Source organism: Sebastes umbrosus, chromosome 2, assembly GCF_015220745.1.
Source record: "Sebastes umbrosus isolate fSebUmb1 chromosome 2, fSebUmb1.pri, whole genome shotgun sequence".
Classification (NCBI taxonomy): Eukaryota; Metazoa; Chordata; class Actinopteri; order Perciformes; family Sebastidae; genus Sebastes; species Sebastes umbrosus.
Genome location: NC_051270.1, coordinates 2,057,784 through 2,075,780, shown reverse-complemented (window position 1 = coordinate 2,075,780; position 17,997 = coordinate 2,057,784). Strand labels below are relative to the sequence as shown.

Genomic DNA, 17,997 nt, shown 5'->3' with positions numbered 1-17,997 from the left:
CAGTCAGTCCAACACTTTGGTCCAGTGTGAAATATCTCGTCTGCTATTGGATGAATTAAAATGATATTTGATCCAGATGTTCATGTTCCACAGAGGATGAATCCTAAAGACATGTAGCTCCACCTAAATGTCCTCTTGTCGTGACAGGATGTATCTCAAACTAATGACCGAGTTCATCCTCTGCTGTACTTTGAGATTAATGTTAAAGGAATAATTTAACATTTTGGGAAATATTCACTGTCTTTATCAAGAGTGAGATGAGAAGATGGATATCAGTTTCACGTCTGAGCTTTAAATATGGAGCTAAGCGTAGCATTAAGACTGGACGCAGGGGCAAACACCTCGCCTGGTTTCGTTATCTTCTGTAAAGCTTCTGATGCTAAATGACATTATTATATTCCTTTGATTCACTAAGTGATTCAAAAAATATTCTTCTCTCAATGAATACGTGTTCATGTAGAAATAATTAAAGCTGAATGTCCACAATAAAAGACTCGGAGGGGCAGAAGACTGAATATTACCGCTGCAGAACAAAAAAGAAAAAGCCTCAAAGGCCTCACGAGTCATTTAACATCCTTTTTAAATTAAAAGTGCTTCAGAGATGAAAGACGGGATCAAAGACGCTCTGTTGTGCTCACAATGTAGGTGAGATATGAGCTTCAGAAGAGCTGTTGGCTCTCCGTCCTGCACGCTGGGCCAAATACGAGAGAGAGAGATAAAGTTTCTAAATACGGTCTGGCACCAAAACTACACACTTCTTTTTTTTTTTTTTTTGTGGAAGGCTGAAAGGCACGAGATGATGCACTCAGAACACAATACAGTATGTATCTCATAAGGGATCATCATCATCATCATCATAAGATAACACTACAATCTACATTTCATAGTTGGGCTGTCAATCGATTAAAATATTTAATCCCAATTAATCGTTTTATTGTCCACAGTAAATCATGATTAATCACACGTTTTTTATCTGTTCAAAATGTACCTTAAAGGGAGATTTGTTAGGTATTTAATACTCTTATCAACATGGGAGTGGACAAATATGCTTGCTGCATGAAAATATATGTATATATTTATTATTGGAAATCAATTAATTAATAATAAGTGATTATCATAAAGTGGGCATGTCTGTAAAGGAGACTCGTGGGTACCCATAGAACCCATTTTCATTTTCTCTCATCTCTGCAGGTCTTAGCAGCTTCCAGGAGAGCGTCGCAATGGACCGGATCCAGAGAATAATGGGGGTCCTTCAGAATCCAAACATGGGGTAAATACCTTTTAGAAATACTCCAACAGCTTCAGCGTCTGCAGTAGAAACGACAGAATGCTAGAAGATTAGCCTTTCCTGTCCCATCAGATAAGGAAATAGTGTTCACATGTCAGATAAACGTCAGTTAGAAGCATTAGAGGTCTGATTGAATACTTTCAGGATTGTTTCTAAGATAAAATAGTTTTGGTTTTGATGGAAGCGAAATCCCCCCCAAAAAAAATGAGCTGCAGTTTTACAAAACTTTTTGTTATCGTGTATCGCTGAATGTTGTCAATAAACCCAAAATGTAAAATACAGTACTACATGTTAAAATGATTCTTTATTATAGTATTGATGGTTCACAAAATGAACCACACGTTAAAAACAAAATAAAACAATCTAAAAGATAAGAGAGCCAGTGAAGCTAGAAATGTGTTTCATAAGAGGGGGATTTATTAACGGTTAAACTTTAATGTGATTGGTGTTGAAAAGACACATTTCACACAGACTTATTTTATTCTTCCCGGCATCATATATTCCTCCTGGACTTTGTACGACCTCCAGTAACGTCACAGACATGAAGTATTACTCCAACAACTTCAAACAGGCTGAATACACAAGTGTTACGGAGCTTGTTTCCAGCTGGCGTCCGTCGTCTGCTTTAAGGGCTTGTTTCAGTCTTTGATGCCAGACGACGTACCACGGTGAGCAGCAAGAAGTTTGTTCAACAATCACAGGAAAAGATTTGAAGGTCATTTAATACACTTCTCTGTGATTTATAGCTTACATGACTATCAGGACCGTACAGACGCAGTTTACTGCATCAATGCAGATTAAAACAGATGGCAGTGAAAATGATATGAAGTAAATTTAAGCTCCTGTGAAGTTTTTTTTATAGATTATACTGGCAAAAGATTTGCATAGTACATTTACATTTCATGAAAAAAAGTCATGTAGCATGTCGAAAAATTTCATAAAAACGTCATAGTATAGTATGTCGAAAAATGTCATGAAAAAAATAGTCATAGTATAGTATGTCGAAAAATTTCATGAAAAAACAGACTGTATAGTTTGTCGAACACTTTCATAAAAAAAAAGTCATAGTATATGTCGAAAAATTTCATGAAAAAAGTGACTCTATAGCATGTCGAAAATTTCATCAAAAGTCATAGTATATTATGTCAAAAGATTTCATGAAAAAAAAATCATAGTATAGTATGTCGAAAAAAGTCATAAAAAAGAGACTGTATAGTTTGTCGAAAACTTTCATCACAAAAAGTCATGGTATAGTAAGTCGAAAAAAGTAACAGATAAAAGATATGTAATTAATCGCGATTGACAGCCCTAATAATAATAATAATAATGATCAATAGAGAAAGTGATTGGCAGATAAATTAAACAATAACAATTATTTTGTGGCAGCCCTAGTTTAAATTATATGAAGCTTTTAGAGATTTGTATTCACAACTCGTGTTGTGTTCGACTGTATTTACATTCTACAGATGTTTATCTTTGTTATTCAAGTGTGTGTGTGTGTCTGTGTGTGTGTGTGTGTGTGTGTGTGTGTGCGCTGTGAGCGGTGGGCGTGGCCTCGGTGGGCCACTCCAGGGCTTACTGTTCTATTTATAGCCGGTGAATGGAACGAGGTCGTTCTCCTGCTGCCACGTGTGGGCTGCAGCCTCAGTGTGTGTGTGTGTGTAGTCGGTCACATTTCTCATGTGGACCTGAACATGCTCTACTTGTCCTCCTCCGCACACGTCATGTGACGCTCGTATGTAACCGTCAGATAGCATCACACAGACGGAGAGGAATGTAGATCCACTGTGTGATCAGCCGGCCATATCTCCTCCTCCCTCCTTCCTCTCCTCTCCTGTCCTCCCTCCCTCCCTCCCTCAATACCCCCCTCCTCTCCTCTCCCCTCGCAGGCTTTTTATTTATTCAGTCTTTGTGCTGTTTCATGTTGTCCACCAATCAGTTAAAGCCTGCGCGGCCGCTGTGTTGGCAGAGGCTTTGTGAGGATTATGTAATGGCCATTGGCGAGACATCCGTAAGCCATCTGAGCTGCAGGGCGGCTCTGACTCCGTAATCTGCAGCTGAAAACTCCTCAAATGTCACATTCAGGCTGAACTTCACCTGTCAGCAGATACTAACTAACTACATTCACTCAAGTACTCAACTTTACTTTAATATAAACCAGGGCTGTCAATCCATTCAATCATTTATCCTGATTAAACACATGACTGTTAATTTAGTTTATCGCAAATTAATCATTTGTTATCTGTTCAAAATTAACCTGAAAGGGAGATTTGTCAAGTATTTAATATGATGTGTTGAATGCATTTCATTTGCAACGACGCGGCGGGTCTCACTAGCTCACAGTCGTCTTCTTCTCTCCCGTCATTGTCGGCTTGTTGCAGCACACCTCGGCGTGTCACCTCCACCTGTAGATCAGAGGAATAACGTGAAACAGGAAGTTGTCCTTGAGTACTTTCTTCATCCTCTGTATTCACTTTCTCTCCTCTAGTGGACGCTTCCTCAGCATCATCCTGAAAATAGAAGAAATGCTTCAGAGCTGGTTCCCTCACATCAGACCAGACCAGACGGACGACTGCTCTCCGGCTAAGAAGCAAAAGGTACAGAAATGTTCAAAATAATCGAGTCTGATAATTCATCATTTGAGCAGCGTTTAAAGGTCCAGTGTGTAACGTTTAGAGGGATCTATCGGCAGAAATGGAAGATAATATTTGATTTAAACGTGTCATTGTTAGACTATGAAGTCTTGATACATAAAGATCAACAGATCTTTGGTTTTATGCTCTGACATCTCATTTACACTTTCAAATTCTCCTGTAAAAAGTGAAATGGTATCAAGCATTGTAATGTACTGCATTAAGGCTATATGGTCAAATTTAAATCATTTATTTAATATGTAATAACTAGGGAGGTTAATAATTAACCGTTTAGATCCACCGCTTCGTCTTTAGCTGCAGGCTACCGCTAAGATGCGCCGCGTCGTTTCAGCCATAAAAAATCTAAAAAGATAAAAATCTAGCACTGAAGTGGTCTCCTGTTTAGTGAAGTGATCTCCTGTTTAGTGAAGAGGTCTCCTGTTTAGTGAAGTGATCTCCTGTTTAGTGAAGTGATCTCCTGTTTAGTGAAGAGGTCTCCTGTTTAGTGAAGTGATCTCCTGTTTAGTGAAGAGGTCTCCTGTTTAGTGAAGTGATCTCCTGTTTAGTGAAGTGGTCTCCTGTTTAGTGAAGTGATCTCCTGTTTAGTGAAGAGGTCTCCTGTTTAGTGAAGTGATCTCCTGTTTAGTGAAGAGGTCTCCTGTTTAGTGAAGTGATCTCCTGTTTAGTGAAGTGATCTCCTGTTTTTTGAAGTGATCTCCTGTTTAGTGAAGTGATCTCCTGTTTAGTGAAGTGATCTCCTGTTTAGTGAAGTGATCTCCTGTTTAGTGAAGAGGTCTCCTGTTTAGTGAAGTGATCTCCTGTTTAGTGAAGAGGTCTCCTGTTTAGTGAAGTGATCTCCTGTTTAGTGAAGTGATCTCCTGTTTAGTGAAGTGATCTCCTGTTTAGTGAAGTGATCTCCTGTTTAGTGAAGTGATCTCCTGTTTAGTGAAGTGATCTCCTGTTTAGTGAAGAGGTCTCCTGTTTAGTGAAGTGATCTCCTGTTTAGTGAAGTGATCTCCTGTTTAGTGAAGTGATCTCCTGTTTAGTGAAGTGGTCTCCTGTTTAGTGAAGTGATCTCCTGTTTAGTGAAGTGGTCTCCTGTTTAGTGAAGAGGTCTCCTGTTTAGTGAAGTGATCTCCTGTTTAGTGAAGTGATCTCCTGTTTAGTGAAGAGGTCTCCTGTTTAGTGAAGTGATCTCCTGTTTAGTGAAGAGGTCTCCTGTTTAGTGAAGTGGTCTCCTGTTTAGTGAAGTGGTCTCCTGTTTAGTGAAGAGGTCTCCTGTTTAGTGAAGTGATCTCCTGTTTAGTGAAGAGGTCTCCTGTTTAGTGAAGTGGTCTCCTGTTTAGTGAAGTGGTCTCCTGTTTAGTGAAGAGGTCTCCTGTTTAGTGAAGTGATCTCCTGTTTAGTGAAGAGGTCTCCTGTTTAGTGAAGTGATCTCCTGTTTAGTGAAGTGGTCTCCTGTTTAGTGAAGAGGTCTCCTGTTTAGTGAAGTGATCTCCTGTTTAGTGAAGTGATCTCCTGTTTAGTGAAGTGGTCTCCTGTTTAGTGAAGTGATCTCCTGTTTAGTGAAGTGATCTCCTGTTTAGTGAAGAGGTCTCCTGTTTAGTGAAGTGGTCTCCTGTTTAGTGAAGTGGTCTCCTGTTTAGTGAAGAGGTCTCCTGTTTAGTGAAGTGGTCTCCTGTTTAGTGAAGTGGTCTCCTGTTTAGTGAAGAGGTCTCCTGTTTAGTGAAGTGGTCTCCTGTTTAGTGAAGAGGTCTCCTGTTTAGTGAAGTGATCTCCTGTTTAGTGAAGTGATCTCCTGTTTAGTGAAGAGGTCTCCTGTTTAGTGAAGTGATCTCCTGTTTAGTGAAGTGATCTCCTGTTTAGTGAAGTGGTCCTTTGGAAGAGAATCAGATCCTGTTTAGTGAAGAGGTTCTGTGGAAGAGAGTCAGATTATGTAACGGAGTCCTGGAAGAGGACAGCGGAGGCATTAACGTGTTTTTGCTGGCGATGATTTCATAGTTTCATAAGCAGAGCAGAGGTCACATAAAGAGGGGAAACCACAGCGGCGTCTCACTCAGGAACGCCTCCAATAAATCCACATTTGGAAACCAGCTAAACAAATTTCCCCGAAGATGTTGAAAGATTCAAAGAGTCACATTTCTGCTCGTCTCAGTTTCACAGTTTTGGCTAAAAATGTCCGGCTGGTCTCAGATCATCACCAGAAATAAATCCAGTGTTGTTGGACCGAGTCTTTTAGATATCCTGCTGAACATCGAGACTGTATCTGAAACCTCTTATTATACTAGTAGCATTGGACCAGTCTACCTCGCCTACTGTATCCCACAATGCAAAGTGCTGGACCGGTACAGGCTACGGTCACAACAGCAGCCAAAAACGGCTCCTTTTTTACATTTTTCGTAGCTTTTTCAAGTTATGACTTTTTTTCTCGTAACGACTTTCTTCTTGTAAAGTTATGACTTTATTCTCGAAATCTCAGATTTTTTCCCTCAATATGGCCCTAATACTCCGTCGTAGTAAACAAACATCGGTCACAAACAATATATTATATTATATTTTTTCAGTAATATTACAGTAGTGGTACGAGTGTCCAGTGCTTTCAGAGCTGGTTTAAAGGCTGAAGTCTGGTGTAGCATACTGCTAAATACATCAATGTAACAGTTTCCTACTACTGAGGAGCGCAGTATGCAGTATGCAGTATACAGTGTACAGTATGTTCTGTTTACTGTTTACTGTGTTGGTACATTCTGTAGTCGGTGGTTTGAATCCAGACTGTGTCTCAGTTCCTCGCTCCATACTGACCGTCATCCTCCTGTTCTTCTTCTTCTACTTCTCTCAGCAGCAGCATCGTAGCAGTGCCTCTCCTCCTCCATCCTCTCCGGTGTCGCTCCGCTCTTCAGACTCCTCCTCCGGCCTCCGACGGCTCCACGCCACGTCACCCGTCGTCTGCTCGCCGAAGACGCCCGAACCGACACTCAGCCGGCCCGCCGCCTCCGCCTCCCCTCTGCCGGCGCGCTGCAGCCAGGAAGTGACCCAGGACAACGCCGTCTCCTCCAGCACCGACTCGCCGCACTCGGGGCCCCCGCGCCGCCTCGCCGCTAACCCTCGCCTCAGCCGGGGGCCGCTGCCCTTCAAGATCCGCTCGCCGTGTCTGGAGAGACTGCTGCAGGCCAAGGAGAGCATCATCGCTCCCAGGACTGTGGGAGACGGCGGAGGCGGGTTGTCTTGAGAGAGGACGCTGATCTTGGATCTCATCTCGGCTTCCACAAACTACAAGGCCTTAAAAAAAGCATGAAGTCTTCTACGTCTATTTTTTTTTTTTTAAATCTACAGCTGACGTGGCGTTCGCTCCGACTTCAGGTTCTCCAGCAGAAAGAGTCCGAATGTGATGAAGAAATAGGAGACGGGGCCTCGGTTACAACGACCTTTAGGACCCTTTAAAATGTGTGTGAGGAAGCGTCGGACCTCTAGCTTGAGTTTTCACTAATATTTGAGTTGGATGGAGTTCATCTTCTAACGAGTTCAAAGATTAAAACAATGTTGGCAGATTTGTTTCCTCAACACAAAGACTGAGGAGGAATCTCTCTCTCTCTCTCTCGCTCTGGGCTTCTTCTGAAAACATGAACAAAGGCACAAAAACATCTGGAGTCACCGTGTTAGATCTGATTCTCTTTAGGTTACTAATGATTCCTCTACCTCATCCTGACACCACGACACGGTTCCACCACATCAGCACACCGTCACCGTCGGGTAACGACACCTAAACTCTGAGGTTTCAGAAGCTGAGTTCCCTCTACATATTAGAACTAGGGCTGTCAAAGTTAACGCATTAATAACATTTTAACACCACGAATTTAACACAATCCATCTTTGGGAGGTTGTAGTTTTAAAGCTAGAGTGAAGATACTGGTATCATGAAACTAGTAAACCTAAAGAGTCCATCGGTACCAACCATGTCATACTAGCTTGTAGTGAAGGAGGTTAAATAACGCTCTAAACTTGCGCTAAATTTTGGCGAGGAATAACTGTCATGGCCATTTTCAAAGGGGTCCTTTGACCTCTGACCTCCAGATATGTGAATGTAAATGGGTTCTATGGGTACCCACGAGTCTCCCCTTTACAGACAGGCATATTATTAATGCTAAATGCAGTACCTGTGAGGGTTTCTGGACAATATCTGTCATTGTTTTGTGTTAATTGATTTACAATAATAAATATATACATACATTTACATAAAGCAGCATGTTTGTCCACTCCCATGATGATAAGAGTATTAAATACTTGACAAATCTCCCTTTAAGGTACATTTTGAACAGATTAAAAATGTGTGATTAACTATTTGAATCGATTGACAGCCCTAATTATAATATTCTTCCAATATTGAACTATGATGTGGCACAATTAGTTTAATATCTAGTTTTTTTTCAGAGGGATTTTAAAAGATGTAACTTTTCTCGATCCGTTTATCGATCAGTTTTCATCTTTCACGTCTCACTTGAGAGTTTCAGGCTGGTGAACAGTAACACTTCATTCCAACATGCAGCGACCGAGCGGACTCTGTTGAATAGTGCGTGAAGAATAGTCCAGATGTACTACGAGCGAAATCACATCGCGGTTTTACAAACAAGCAGCACGCCGCTCAGCCTGTTCACCGACGCACGGAGCAGGTTAGGACATATTCATTGGGGAAAAACAGAAACAATCTGATAATAGCTCGTTCGCTCGCATCGCGTCCACTTAGGAAGAGGTGTTAACAGTAATCTATTTGTGCCTGAACAATCACAGCGACCCCAGAGGAAAGTTAGAAACATCTCCTCCCACACTTTAAAAGACGGTTCGGATATTTTCAAGTTAATTTTAATACAATACTCACATGTAGTTTGAGAGAGTTATTAGTCGCTGTAATCTTTAATATGAGTCTTCAGCAGTCTGAGTTAGACAACTCAAGTCCTGGGAGTCGTGTAGAACAACAACAAACCCACACAGGACGGCCAGAACGCACCCGTTCGCTGCACGGTTGTTGATATCTACATGCATGCATCTTTACACAAATGCAAAGATGCAAATTTGCTTCACAACCGGTATCGAATGTTTTTCGTTCCCTTTGCTCACATAGAATAGAAATGAACGGGAGGCGAATGTTGATTAATTCGTCCGCTCACGTCCATTCTATGTGAGCAAAAGGGTGAAAAACATTTGATTCAAGGGGGGGAAGCAAATTTTCATATTTGAATTGGGGTTGAACTTTAGTGAACTTTCAGGTGAATATCTCCGCGGCAGGCGATGCTCACTGCTCTGCATTCGTGCATGTGAGACGGCGCTGTAAGTCTTTCAAAGTACATGTGAGTATTAATGAGTATTAATGAGTATTAAGAGGAACATTACAGCCCGACCTCCTTTAACCAACAGCTCGTCAACATGAGCAGATCGTTTGAGTTCTCCTTCATGTACATAGTTCTTTCAGGTTTTAGTTCCTCCAACAGATGGCCTTTGTGATATTTTGGCCTTTGTGATATTTTGTACTTCTGAAATAAATGTGATGTTTTCTGAGAGGAAACGTTCGTCTTTTCTTTAATCAACAGACGGAGAGTTTATTGAGTTATGCAGCATTTATTGTTGTTTTTTTTCTCGTATGCTTCGGGAAACTCGGCATCGGCAATGAAAACAATAAATATGGATATTATGCAAAACATTTTCCTAATGAAGCATTTTACACAATGTACAATATTCTTTCTCCCCCTCCAGCGCCTGCTTGAATATTCTATACACATTTCCAAACAAATAAACATACCTCCATGCAGAAACCCTGAAAATGGGATGTGGAGTAATGGGCAAAAAAACAAAATTAACACTCAATGCACTTCTCGTGTGGATTTTTGTGTCATTTAAAAACTGCTAATAAACCACGGGGAGAAATGAAATCTGTGCTGTTTGAAAGTACATAAAATGGATTTAAAAAGTGTCCCGTCTGCTCAGGAGTTCCCTACGACTGGTGCAGCGATGACGAAGCATCTCCGTGTGTGTGAGTGTGTTCACATAATAATAAAGTCCGTGTGCCTGCTCATACGTTATTCATGTGTGCATGTGTGGAAGTGCCTGCGTCAGTAGTCCGTGTCGGAGCCCTCGGCGTTGTCCACGTTTCTGGACAGCATGTAGTTGTCCATGTCGATGGAGCGGCAGTTGTTGATGGCGTAGCGCAGCCGCTCGGCCATGACGGCCTGGCTGGAGTACGGCGGCAGACGCAGCTGGAAGAAGCAGGTCTGAGACGTCGGCAGGCTGTCGTACGGCTGAGGACGACATCAAACACACAACACAGAGGTAAAACCATTAGAAACATCAAAAACTACCAAACAGCCCAGTGGTTCACACGGTGGATTGACTCGTTCCAACAGGAAATACATCACATTCTAGGTTATATATTATACTATTACTATATCATACTGTTTTTATATTGTTATAATGCTTTACTATATATTATGTTATGCTATAGTACTACCTTTCATCTTGTACTATATACTAAAGGAAGAGTTCAACAAGAGAGAAGTCGATATAACTTTCATGTCTGAAAGTCCGGAGTTGGAGACAGAAGGAAATTAGCTTAGCTTAGCATAAAGACTGGAAGCAGGGGGAAACTGCTAGCGTCCAAAGTTCAAAGATAAACGCCTCTAAGTTGGTCGTTTTTGACATAACTAGAAAAATAAAACTAAAAGGGGAATATTTACTAAACATAGCACTAAAGTTATCAACACAAGTTTTCAATTTAGCGACACATTTACTAAAGCTTTGTCCACACCTATACGGATATCTTTGAAAACATATTTTCCTCTACGTGCGTTAGTGTCTCGGCCTCTAAGCAAACCGAGCTTTAGGTCTCAATAAAAGACATTTTTGAAATTCTGGTTTCTTTGTGTCCATGTGGACAACAATGACGTCATCTTGCACCTGAAACAACAACAACAACAACAACAGACTACCGGTTTGTTTACGTAACGTGCCAGAAAGGTGTTAAATAAAGGATGAAGAAATAACAAAATGAATATTTAGCTACCACTGTTTATGTCTTTTTAAGTTAGTACCGCCAAAGGAGAAAAAGACCATGCTAAGACATGGTCAGAATCTTCTTCTCTGGTATTTGATGTATCGTTATTGTAGACTTTATCGCCACCTACTGGCCTCGCCTGATTGTTTGAAATAGTTTTTGCGTTCTCATGTGGATGCCGGTATTTTGCAAAATGAAGGTTGTGTTGACAGAATTTTATTTTTTTTTTTAAACGGAGGGGGAAAACATCCTAAGACTACAGATGTAAGGGCCGTCCTGATAGCCGAATGGTTTACAGACGTTACACCGTCCTATCCAATAAAAACAGGCAAAGGAATGCCAAAAAATAATCTTAAAAGAAAACTAAAACTCTCAGATGTGAATGAGCCCAGCGGTTCTTCTTTTCTTCTAGTTTACCTGCACAAAACCTCAGTCCAGTTCTTCAGTAACTCAGGACAAACGTGGCCCTTTTTAGGCACTAAACAGTCAAATAGTCTCCAACACGTAGCACTCAGACGCCACTCCACTCACCCTGTCCACCTTCATGATCTGAAACCTCTGCGAGATGTCGGCCGTGTTGGCGGGCAGCCTCGAGCGTCCGGAAACGAAGCGCATGAAGAGGACTCGCTCCTCGTTGGAGAACTCCTCCAGCGTCTGCCAGAACCACTGCACCAGCGAGTGCTGCTCGTCCACCTCTCGGTAGCGCACCACCTTCTTCAGCACGTCGCAGCAGATCTCCGGCATGCCGCACACCATCTGCTCCAGCTGCTTGGCCGTCAGCAGGGAGAGCAGCGGCACCGGCACGATCCACGACATGCCTTCACGCACCGCCGCCACCTGAGACGGGATGTAGGGACAGGAAAGAGGGATTTATATTCTCTGACTCCTCGGTCTGATTAAAGGGTAGGTCCTTAATAAACCTCCGTCCTCACCAGCTGCAACTAACCATTAATATTTGGTCTATAAATGTCAGAAAACAGAAGGTTTGGGACGATTCACCTTTCTCCTGATTCAATATTATCACAATACTTGTGTGCCGATTCGATATGTATTAAAATGTTTAAGTATTGCGTTTCGATATTGTGATTCTTGTTACAGTGGCAGTCTTTAACACTAGACCGTGGGGAGAAAGTTGAATCAAACACTTCTGGGGACTTTTACTTTAGAAGATCAGATTCACTTTGTTACCTCGTAACGAGACAGTGAAATATGCCGATACTCTGTTATCACTGACTGATACTTTACACACCATGAAACAGACTCACATGGACGTAGAGTTTCACCGTACCTGTCGATCGATTTCATGCAGCCGGTACTCGATAGCTCTCTCCACGTACTCCTTCCTGTTGGAGAAAGTGAGAGGGATGCTGTTTCCTCCCGGGATGATGGGCACCATCTTTCCATCTGCACTCTGCCCGATAAACGATTCCAGAGGAATCATCTGGAGAACAAACACAATCAATAAATCACAGCGTCCAATAAATCTAACAGCCTTTTTCACCACAATCAATCGCCTAAATGCAGTTTTTGTTTTTTTAAACATGGAAAATAGACTCCCAAAGTCAGTTTTTGATTATAATTAGTTTAAAATCTACTGTTTCTTTCAGAGGGATTTTAAAAGGTGTAACTTTTGTCGATCCACAGAGAACCATTTGACCCAAAACTTCGAGGTTTGGAGCTCTTTAATTTATCGATCAGTTTGAGTCTTTCATGCCTCGTGTGATAGCTTCAGGCTGGTGAACTGTGACACTTCTTCCTGACGTGCAGCGACCGATCGAACTCTGGTGAGGGGAGTGCGGAAATATTGTCCAGATACAGATATTGATATTTGGGAGATCAAAAAAATGGATAGATGTATCAGTTGACTTTATTTTTTTTAAATAAACACATCAAATAAACAACCTATATTGATCTTGACTTAGCTTTATTTTTTTTTTTTTTTAAATAACTGTGACCAAGATACTAAACGAGATGTTTTCCAGCTGAACTCTGGTGAATGAACTGTGTGATATTGTTCCTAAATGACCTCAAATCTAGTTTCACATCTCTGTAACTCATCAGCAGACATTTACACAGTTACATCATCAGCACATATATATCAGCCTGGCAGATTTATTGGTCTCTAGTCAGCGTGCTATATCTGTTGTCAAACACAAACCAGCCAGCGAACCGTAAAAAAGTTAAATTGTTCAATAAACAGTCGGAGAATTTCTCCTCGGCACTGTTTCGTCAGCAGCTCTACGATGTTTTGCAACAAGTTTTGTCTGAATAATGATGCAACAGATCGGTTACAAAAGCTGAAATTCATCTGATCATCTCTTCAACAGGAGATTATTATCATATCGAATGATATCAGACATTTCACAGCTCGTCTGGCAGAGTTTAAACTAAAGCCAACAGAAGAGCAGATTCTGTCTCTCTCCTCCTGAAGCCAAAGCAGCAGATGCATCCTCTTCCTCTCCTCCCTCAGCCTGGCTGACGGAGTCGGTGTTGAGGCTCTAACCTCCCCTCTTCGTCTCCCCCATCAGCCTGGCTGATGGAGCCGGTGTTGTGGCTCTAACCTCCTCTCTTCCTCTCCCCCCTCAGCCTGGCTGATGGAGCCGGTGTTGTGGCTCTAACCTCCTCTCTTCCCTCCTCTCTTCCCTCCTCTCTCCTCCATCAGCCTGGCTGACGGAGCCGGTGTTGTGGCTCTAACCTCCCCCCTTCTTCTCCTCCATCAGCCTGGCTGACGGAGCCGGTGTTGTGGCTCTAACCTCCCTCCTTCCTCTCCTCCCTCGGCCTGGCTGATGGAGCCGGTGTTGTGGCTCTAACCTCCTCTCTTCCTCTCCTCCATCAGCCTGGCTGACGGAGCCGGTGTTGTGGCTCTAACCTCCCCCCTTCTTCTCCTCCATCAGCCTGGCTGACGGAGCCGGTGTTGTGGCTCTAACCTCCCTCCTTCCTCTCCTCCCTCGGCCTGGCTGATGGAGCCGGTGTTGTGGCTCTAACCTCCTCTCTCCTCTCCTCTCTCCTCCATCAGCCTGGCTGATGGAGCCGGTGTTGTGGCTCTAACCTCCTCTCTCCTCTCCTCTCTCCTCCATCAGCCTGGCTGATGGAGCCGGTGTTGTGGCTCTAACCTCCACTCTTCCCTCTCCTCTCCTCTCTCCTCTACTAGTCTGGGAGCGAGGCCAAGCCTCCGGCAGGCAGGATGTGCTGCATCAACAGCGGCGCTGGCATTCCTGCAGGCCGGGGCTTTACAGCGTCGGGGTTGTGTGAGGTTGTTTGGACAGAAGAGGGGCTCCGGGGAAACGTTAGCTTTCTGTGGGTTCTGGACAGAGGTGGGGGGGAGAACGGGGGGTGTGTGGTCTGTGTATATCAGCGCTGGTCCGGGCCACAGCGGTGCTGAGGTTTTATCAGCGCTGGCAGAGAGGACTCTGGGTACCAGGCTCTCTGAGTGTTTATAAAGCTTAGCCACAGCCCCCCCCAGCAGGGCTTACATGAAGCTCTCTCAGAGTTCAGACTGGTTACAGACACGTTACTGTCACTGATGTCTCGGACAGTCTGAAACGTGAGCAGAGATTCAGGGCGACGTTCGGTTGGTTGATGATCAACTCTGTCGTCTGTAAACTGGATTGACTCTCCTCATGTTCACCTCTCTCTGGGTGTGGCGAGGCCTCGCTGTGTGACATCATCTGAAGTTTGTTGTGGTTTGTGACGGTTAAAGGTTTAATATGTAACTTTAAAATGTCTAAAAACGACTAGACCTGTGTTCTGTGTTTGTTGAATTGTGTACTTACTAGAGCCGTCAATCGATGGAAATAGTTAATCACGATTAATCACAAATGAATCACACATTTTTTAAGCCACGTTTTTATGATACAGTTTTTAGATCTCGGTGGTTTTTAACTCTATATTTTAACCAGATGAAGGATTTTAGTCGCCAGACGTCTGGATCTGAAGTTATCAGAGAAGCAAGCTGAGCTCCGGGACGTCTTGCGTCCACCGAACAGCATCAGAGAAACACTGATTTTTAACGTGGAGCTGCTTTATTCAGTGTTTTAATTAGCGGGTCCGTTTGAGTCCTCTGCTGATAATAAAAACCTCCTGAACGATGAACACTGAAGGAATCCTAACCGGAAGAAGCTGACTGACATGAAGACAACAACTCCCATGATCCCACGCTGCTTCACCACGTCACCAAACTCATCTTTCGTTGTTGATTTTATTGAGAGCAGCAGAAAATGACACATTGTGCGTTAAAGGAGCCAACTTCCTGTATCTGTAACTCCGGCTCAGCCTCTTAAGGTGGACCAGTTTTTCTCCTTAAAGAGACGAGCCGCTCCTCTGAGCTTTTCTCAGCTTTTTAATTAATTATTAATATTTATTTTAACCGTTTTAACTGATCGGTCAAAACGGTTAAAACAGTTAATGTCGGTTAAACAGTTAATTATTAACCTCCCTAGTGTGATTCTGATGAATCAAGCGTTCACATGGCGGCGGAGGAGGAAATGTAAACCATCCTCAGTCACCCCGTGAGCCTTCAGTCACTGAGATGGTAATGTTGACTTTGTTGTTGACTTTATTGTGCTTTTGGAGTCTGAGATGAATCTTAAATACGGAGTGATGAAGTGAGGATATGGAAGGGCGGCGGCTGTTTTTTACTGCTGAGAACTCGAGGAGGTGGAATGACGCTTTATATGCAATAAAATCTGATTCATGAATCTCATTTCACCGTCATAAATCTAATAAATCCCGTCTCTGTGCCTTTTCTGTAAATGTCCTTTATACCACATTTCTAATAAACGGCAACTTCTGTCTTCTTTATGAACCTGCTTCTCTATAGTTGGGTGATATGACGACTTATAGAATGAGACAATATCAAATTGTCAACCGTTTGAGATTTTGAAGGTGGAATTTGTTTTTCTCGTCAGGTTCATTTTCTACCTGTTTTCACAGATTAAAAAAAAAAAGAGTATGTTATAAAGATTACCCTGGGAAAACCTTTCTTCCACCTGTTCTGAAGTCATAAACACAGGAGCGAAAACAATACACATACTGTCACATCATCTACTCACACCTCCCATAAAACAATACCACAAGCAGTCATCCACATCACCGCTCTCTCTCTCTCTCTCTCTCTCTCTCCCTCTCTCTCTCTCTCTCTCCCTCTCTCTCTCTCCTCATATCAAGATCAGAAATCAGTTTCCCACCTCATGGAAATTTTCCTCGGTGATGCCGCTGTCTTCAATGTGAAGAATGCTTTTGAGCGTCTGCACATAGAGGAGGTCCACCTCCTCCAGGTCCTCCAGCTGCAGCGGGATGCAGCACAGCTGCTTCCACACCAGCGGAGCCAGGTGGAGGTCCAGAGGCTTCTTTGTCCGGATGGCCACGCCCATCAGGATGCCCAGGAACCTGAACTGGAGCATGTGTTCATCCATGCAGGCGGACGGGTTGAAGAGGAACCTGAATGGGTTAAAGGAGAGGAAATGATGAGTTTAAGATGTTGTGTCAGGTTAGACAATGACTGAGCAGGAGGAATGAGAAGATCTCACAGAAATTATACATTTAAATGATTTAATATAGATGTCTTGAGGAAGAAATGAGCACATAAATGGACATTTTGGAGACTTGGATTATGATACATGAGAATTTTTTTTCCAGATGTTATATTATTGTTTTGCTGTTGTTGAATAGACATCACAATTTAATGCTCAGTTAATCCTGAATATAAATAAACTTTGCATCCATCAATATAAGCTAAGACTGGAGAGTAATCTATAAAAATACGACAATTTGGGGTTTCAGCAATGATATCCCAGTATGTTCATCTTCATAAAATAACAGGTTTTGTTTTCTACACTTTATTTTGAAAATCTAATTAAAAATGTTATCCTAAATTCACCAAAAGTTATCATTAGATAACGCCTAATTTGCATATTGAAACATAACATTTCAGAAAACTTGTAATAGAAAAAATAATTGTCTTAATGTCAGTAATAAACTAGGAAAGTTTCATGGTGATATCTGTTAGTTAAACCTGTTGTGTCTTCTTTTACAATCCATACATCTGTAAAGGCTGTTTTCTCAAAATGAGTTTTTTCTCAGACTCTCAGCCAGAAATCTCCACTTCAATTACATCCACCAAACTTTCCAGTTTCATCCCTCTCTATATTCTGAAGGTTTTTAACAGAGGGGTTTATTCATACATCATTCATAGTCTGATTTATACCACATTTTATTCCTAAAAACATGGCGAAAAGGGATTTATTTTTATGACTGTTGACTATATTTTCTGATAAAAAGAGATATCCAAAACTCCCTCTGTAATATGTCAACAAAATAAAACAAGAATTTTGAACCTGGCTTTATCCAATGATCACATTTTGATGCAAATTAGCACATATATAATAAGATAATGCCTCATTTGCATATTCTTGTAAAAACAAAACTTGTATTACAAAGAATAATTATCTTAATGTCAGTAATTAACTGAAGAATTTAAAAGTTAAAATTCATCCCAAATCTTTCAGAGCAGTAGAAACTTTAGGGTGGACATTGAGAATAAAAACGTGCTCAGTGACGGTCTCCTCACCTGTCTCTGTTGTAGCCGACCTCTGCGGTGGCGTTGGGGGCGGGGATGAGCAGGTCGACCACTCCCGTCTCCAACTCCTACAAACAGAACAAACATCACTGTATCTCAACACATCCAGTAAACTCTATCAGGAATCATCAGAACAGATCTGTTCCTACCTGACACATCTCTGTGATGGTGTCGTCAAACACTCCCCCGGCGTCATCGGCCCCCTCTCCCACCAGTTTGACCTTCCAGGCCCTCGATGGCAGGCGAAGGTCCGTCGCGTTCAGCTTCACAACCTGACGAGCGATCTGCACGAAGATCGGTTTACACTTCCGTCCCCTGCAGAGAGTTAACGTAAAATAAGAGGAAAAATAAGAGGAAGAAAACTGTTTTAACACAACAAAGCAACACGTCACAAGATCATCACAAAGGTTCGATTTCAAGTCTCTCCTTTAATTTCTTGTCACCTCTACTGTTCTGAGCT

General features: G+C 42.2%; 2 protein-coding genes across 6 annotated transcripts in view; one reads left to right on the top strand and one right to left on the bottom strand.

The window, feature by feature from the left end:
- The window catches only part of LOC119502050 (circadian-associated transcriptional repressor-like), a 40,828-nt gene extending 33,344 nt beyond the window's left edge, over window positions 1–7,484 (top strand). For 3 of the 5 annotated variants that reach the window (XM_037792894.1, XM_037792880.1, XM_037792886.1), the window contains 3 exons: window positions 1,192–1,270; window positions 3,777–3,885; window positions 6,761–7,484. In XM_037792894.1, coding sequence (XP_037648822.1) covers window positions 1,192–1,270; window positions 3,777–3,885; window positions 6,761–7,150 — 578 coding nt within the window. In that variant the 3' untranslated portion in view covers window positions 7,151–7,484. The remainder of the gene's footprint in view (window positions 1–1,191; window positions 1,271–3,776; window positions 3,886–6,760) is intronic. The other 2 variants (XM_037792910.1, XM_037792903.1) reach the window with 2 other exon arrangements.
- Window positions 7,485–9,511: 2,027 nt separating this feature from the next.
- herc1 (HECT and RLD domain containing E3 ubiquitin protein ligase family member 1) overlaps window positions 9,512–17,997 on the bottom strand; it is a 68,414-nt gene continuing 59,928 nt past the window's right edge. Inside the window, 6 exon segments of the mRNA XM_037793032.1 lie at window positions 9,512–10,208; window positions 11,492–11,797; window positions 12,249–12,401; window positions 16,147–16,399; window positions 17,529–17,605; window positions 17,687–17,852. Of these exon segments, the coding sequence (XP_037648960.1) occupies window positions 10,023–10,208; window positions 11,492–11,797; window positions 12,249–12,401; window positions 16,147–16,399; window positions 17,529–17,605; window positions 17,687–17,852 (1,141 nt within the window). The 3' untranslated portion in view covers window positions 9,512–10,022.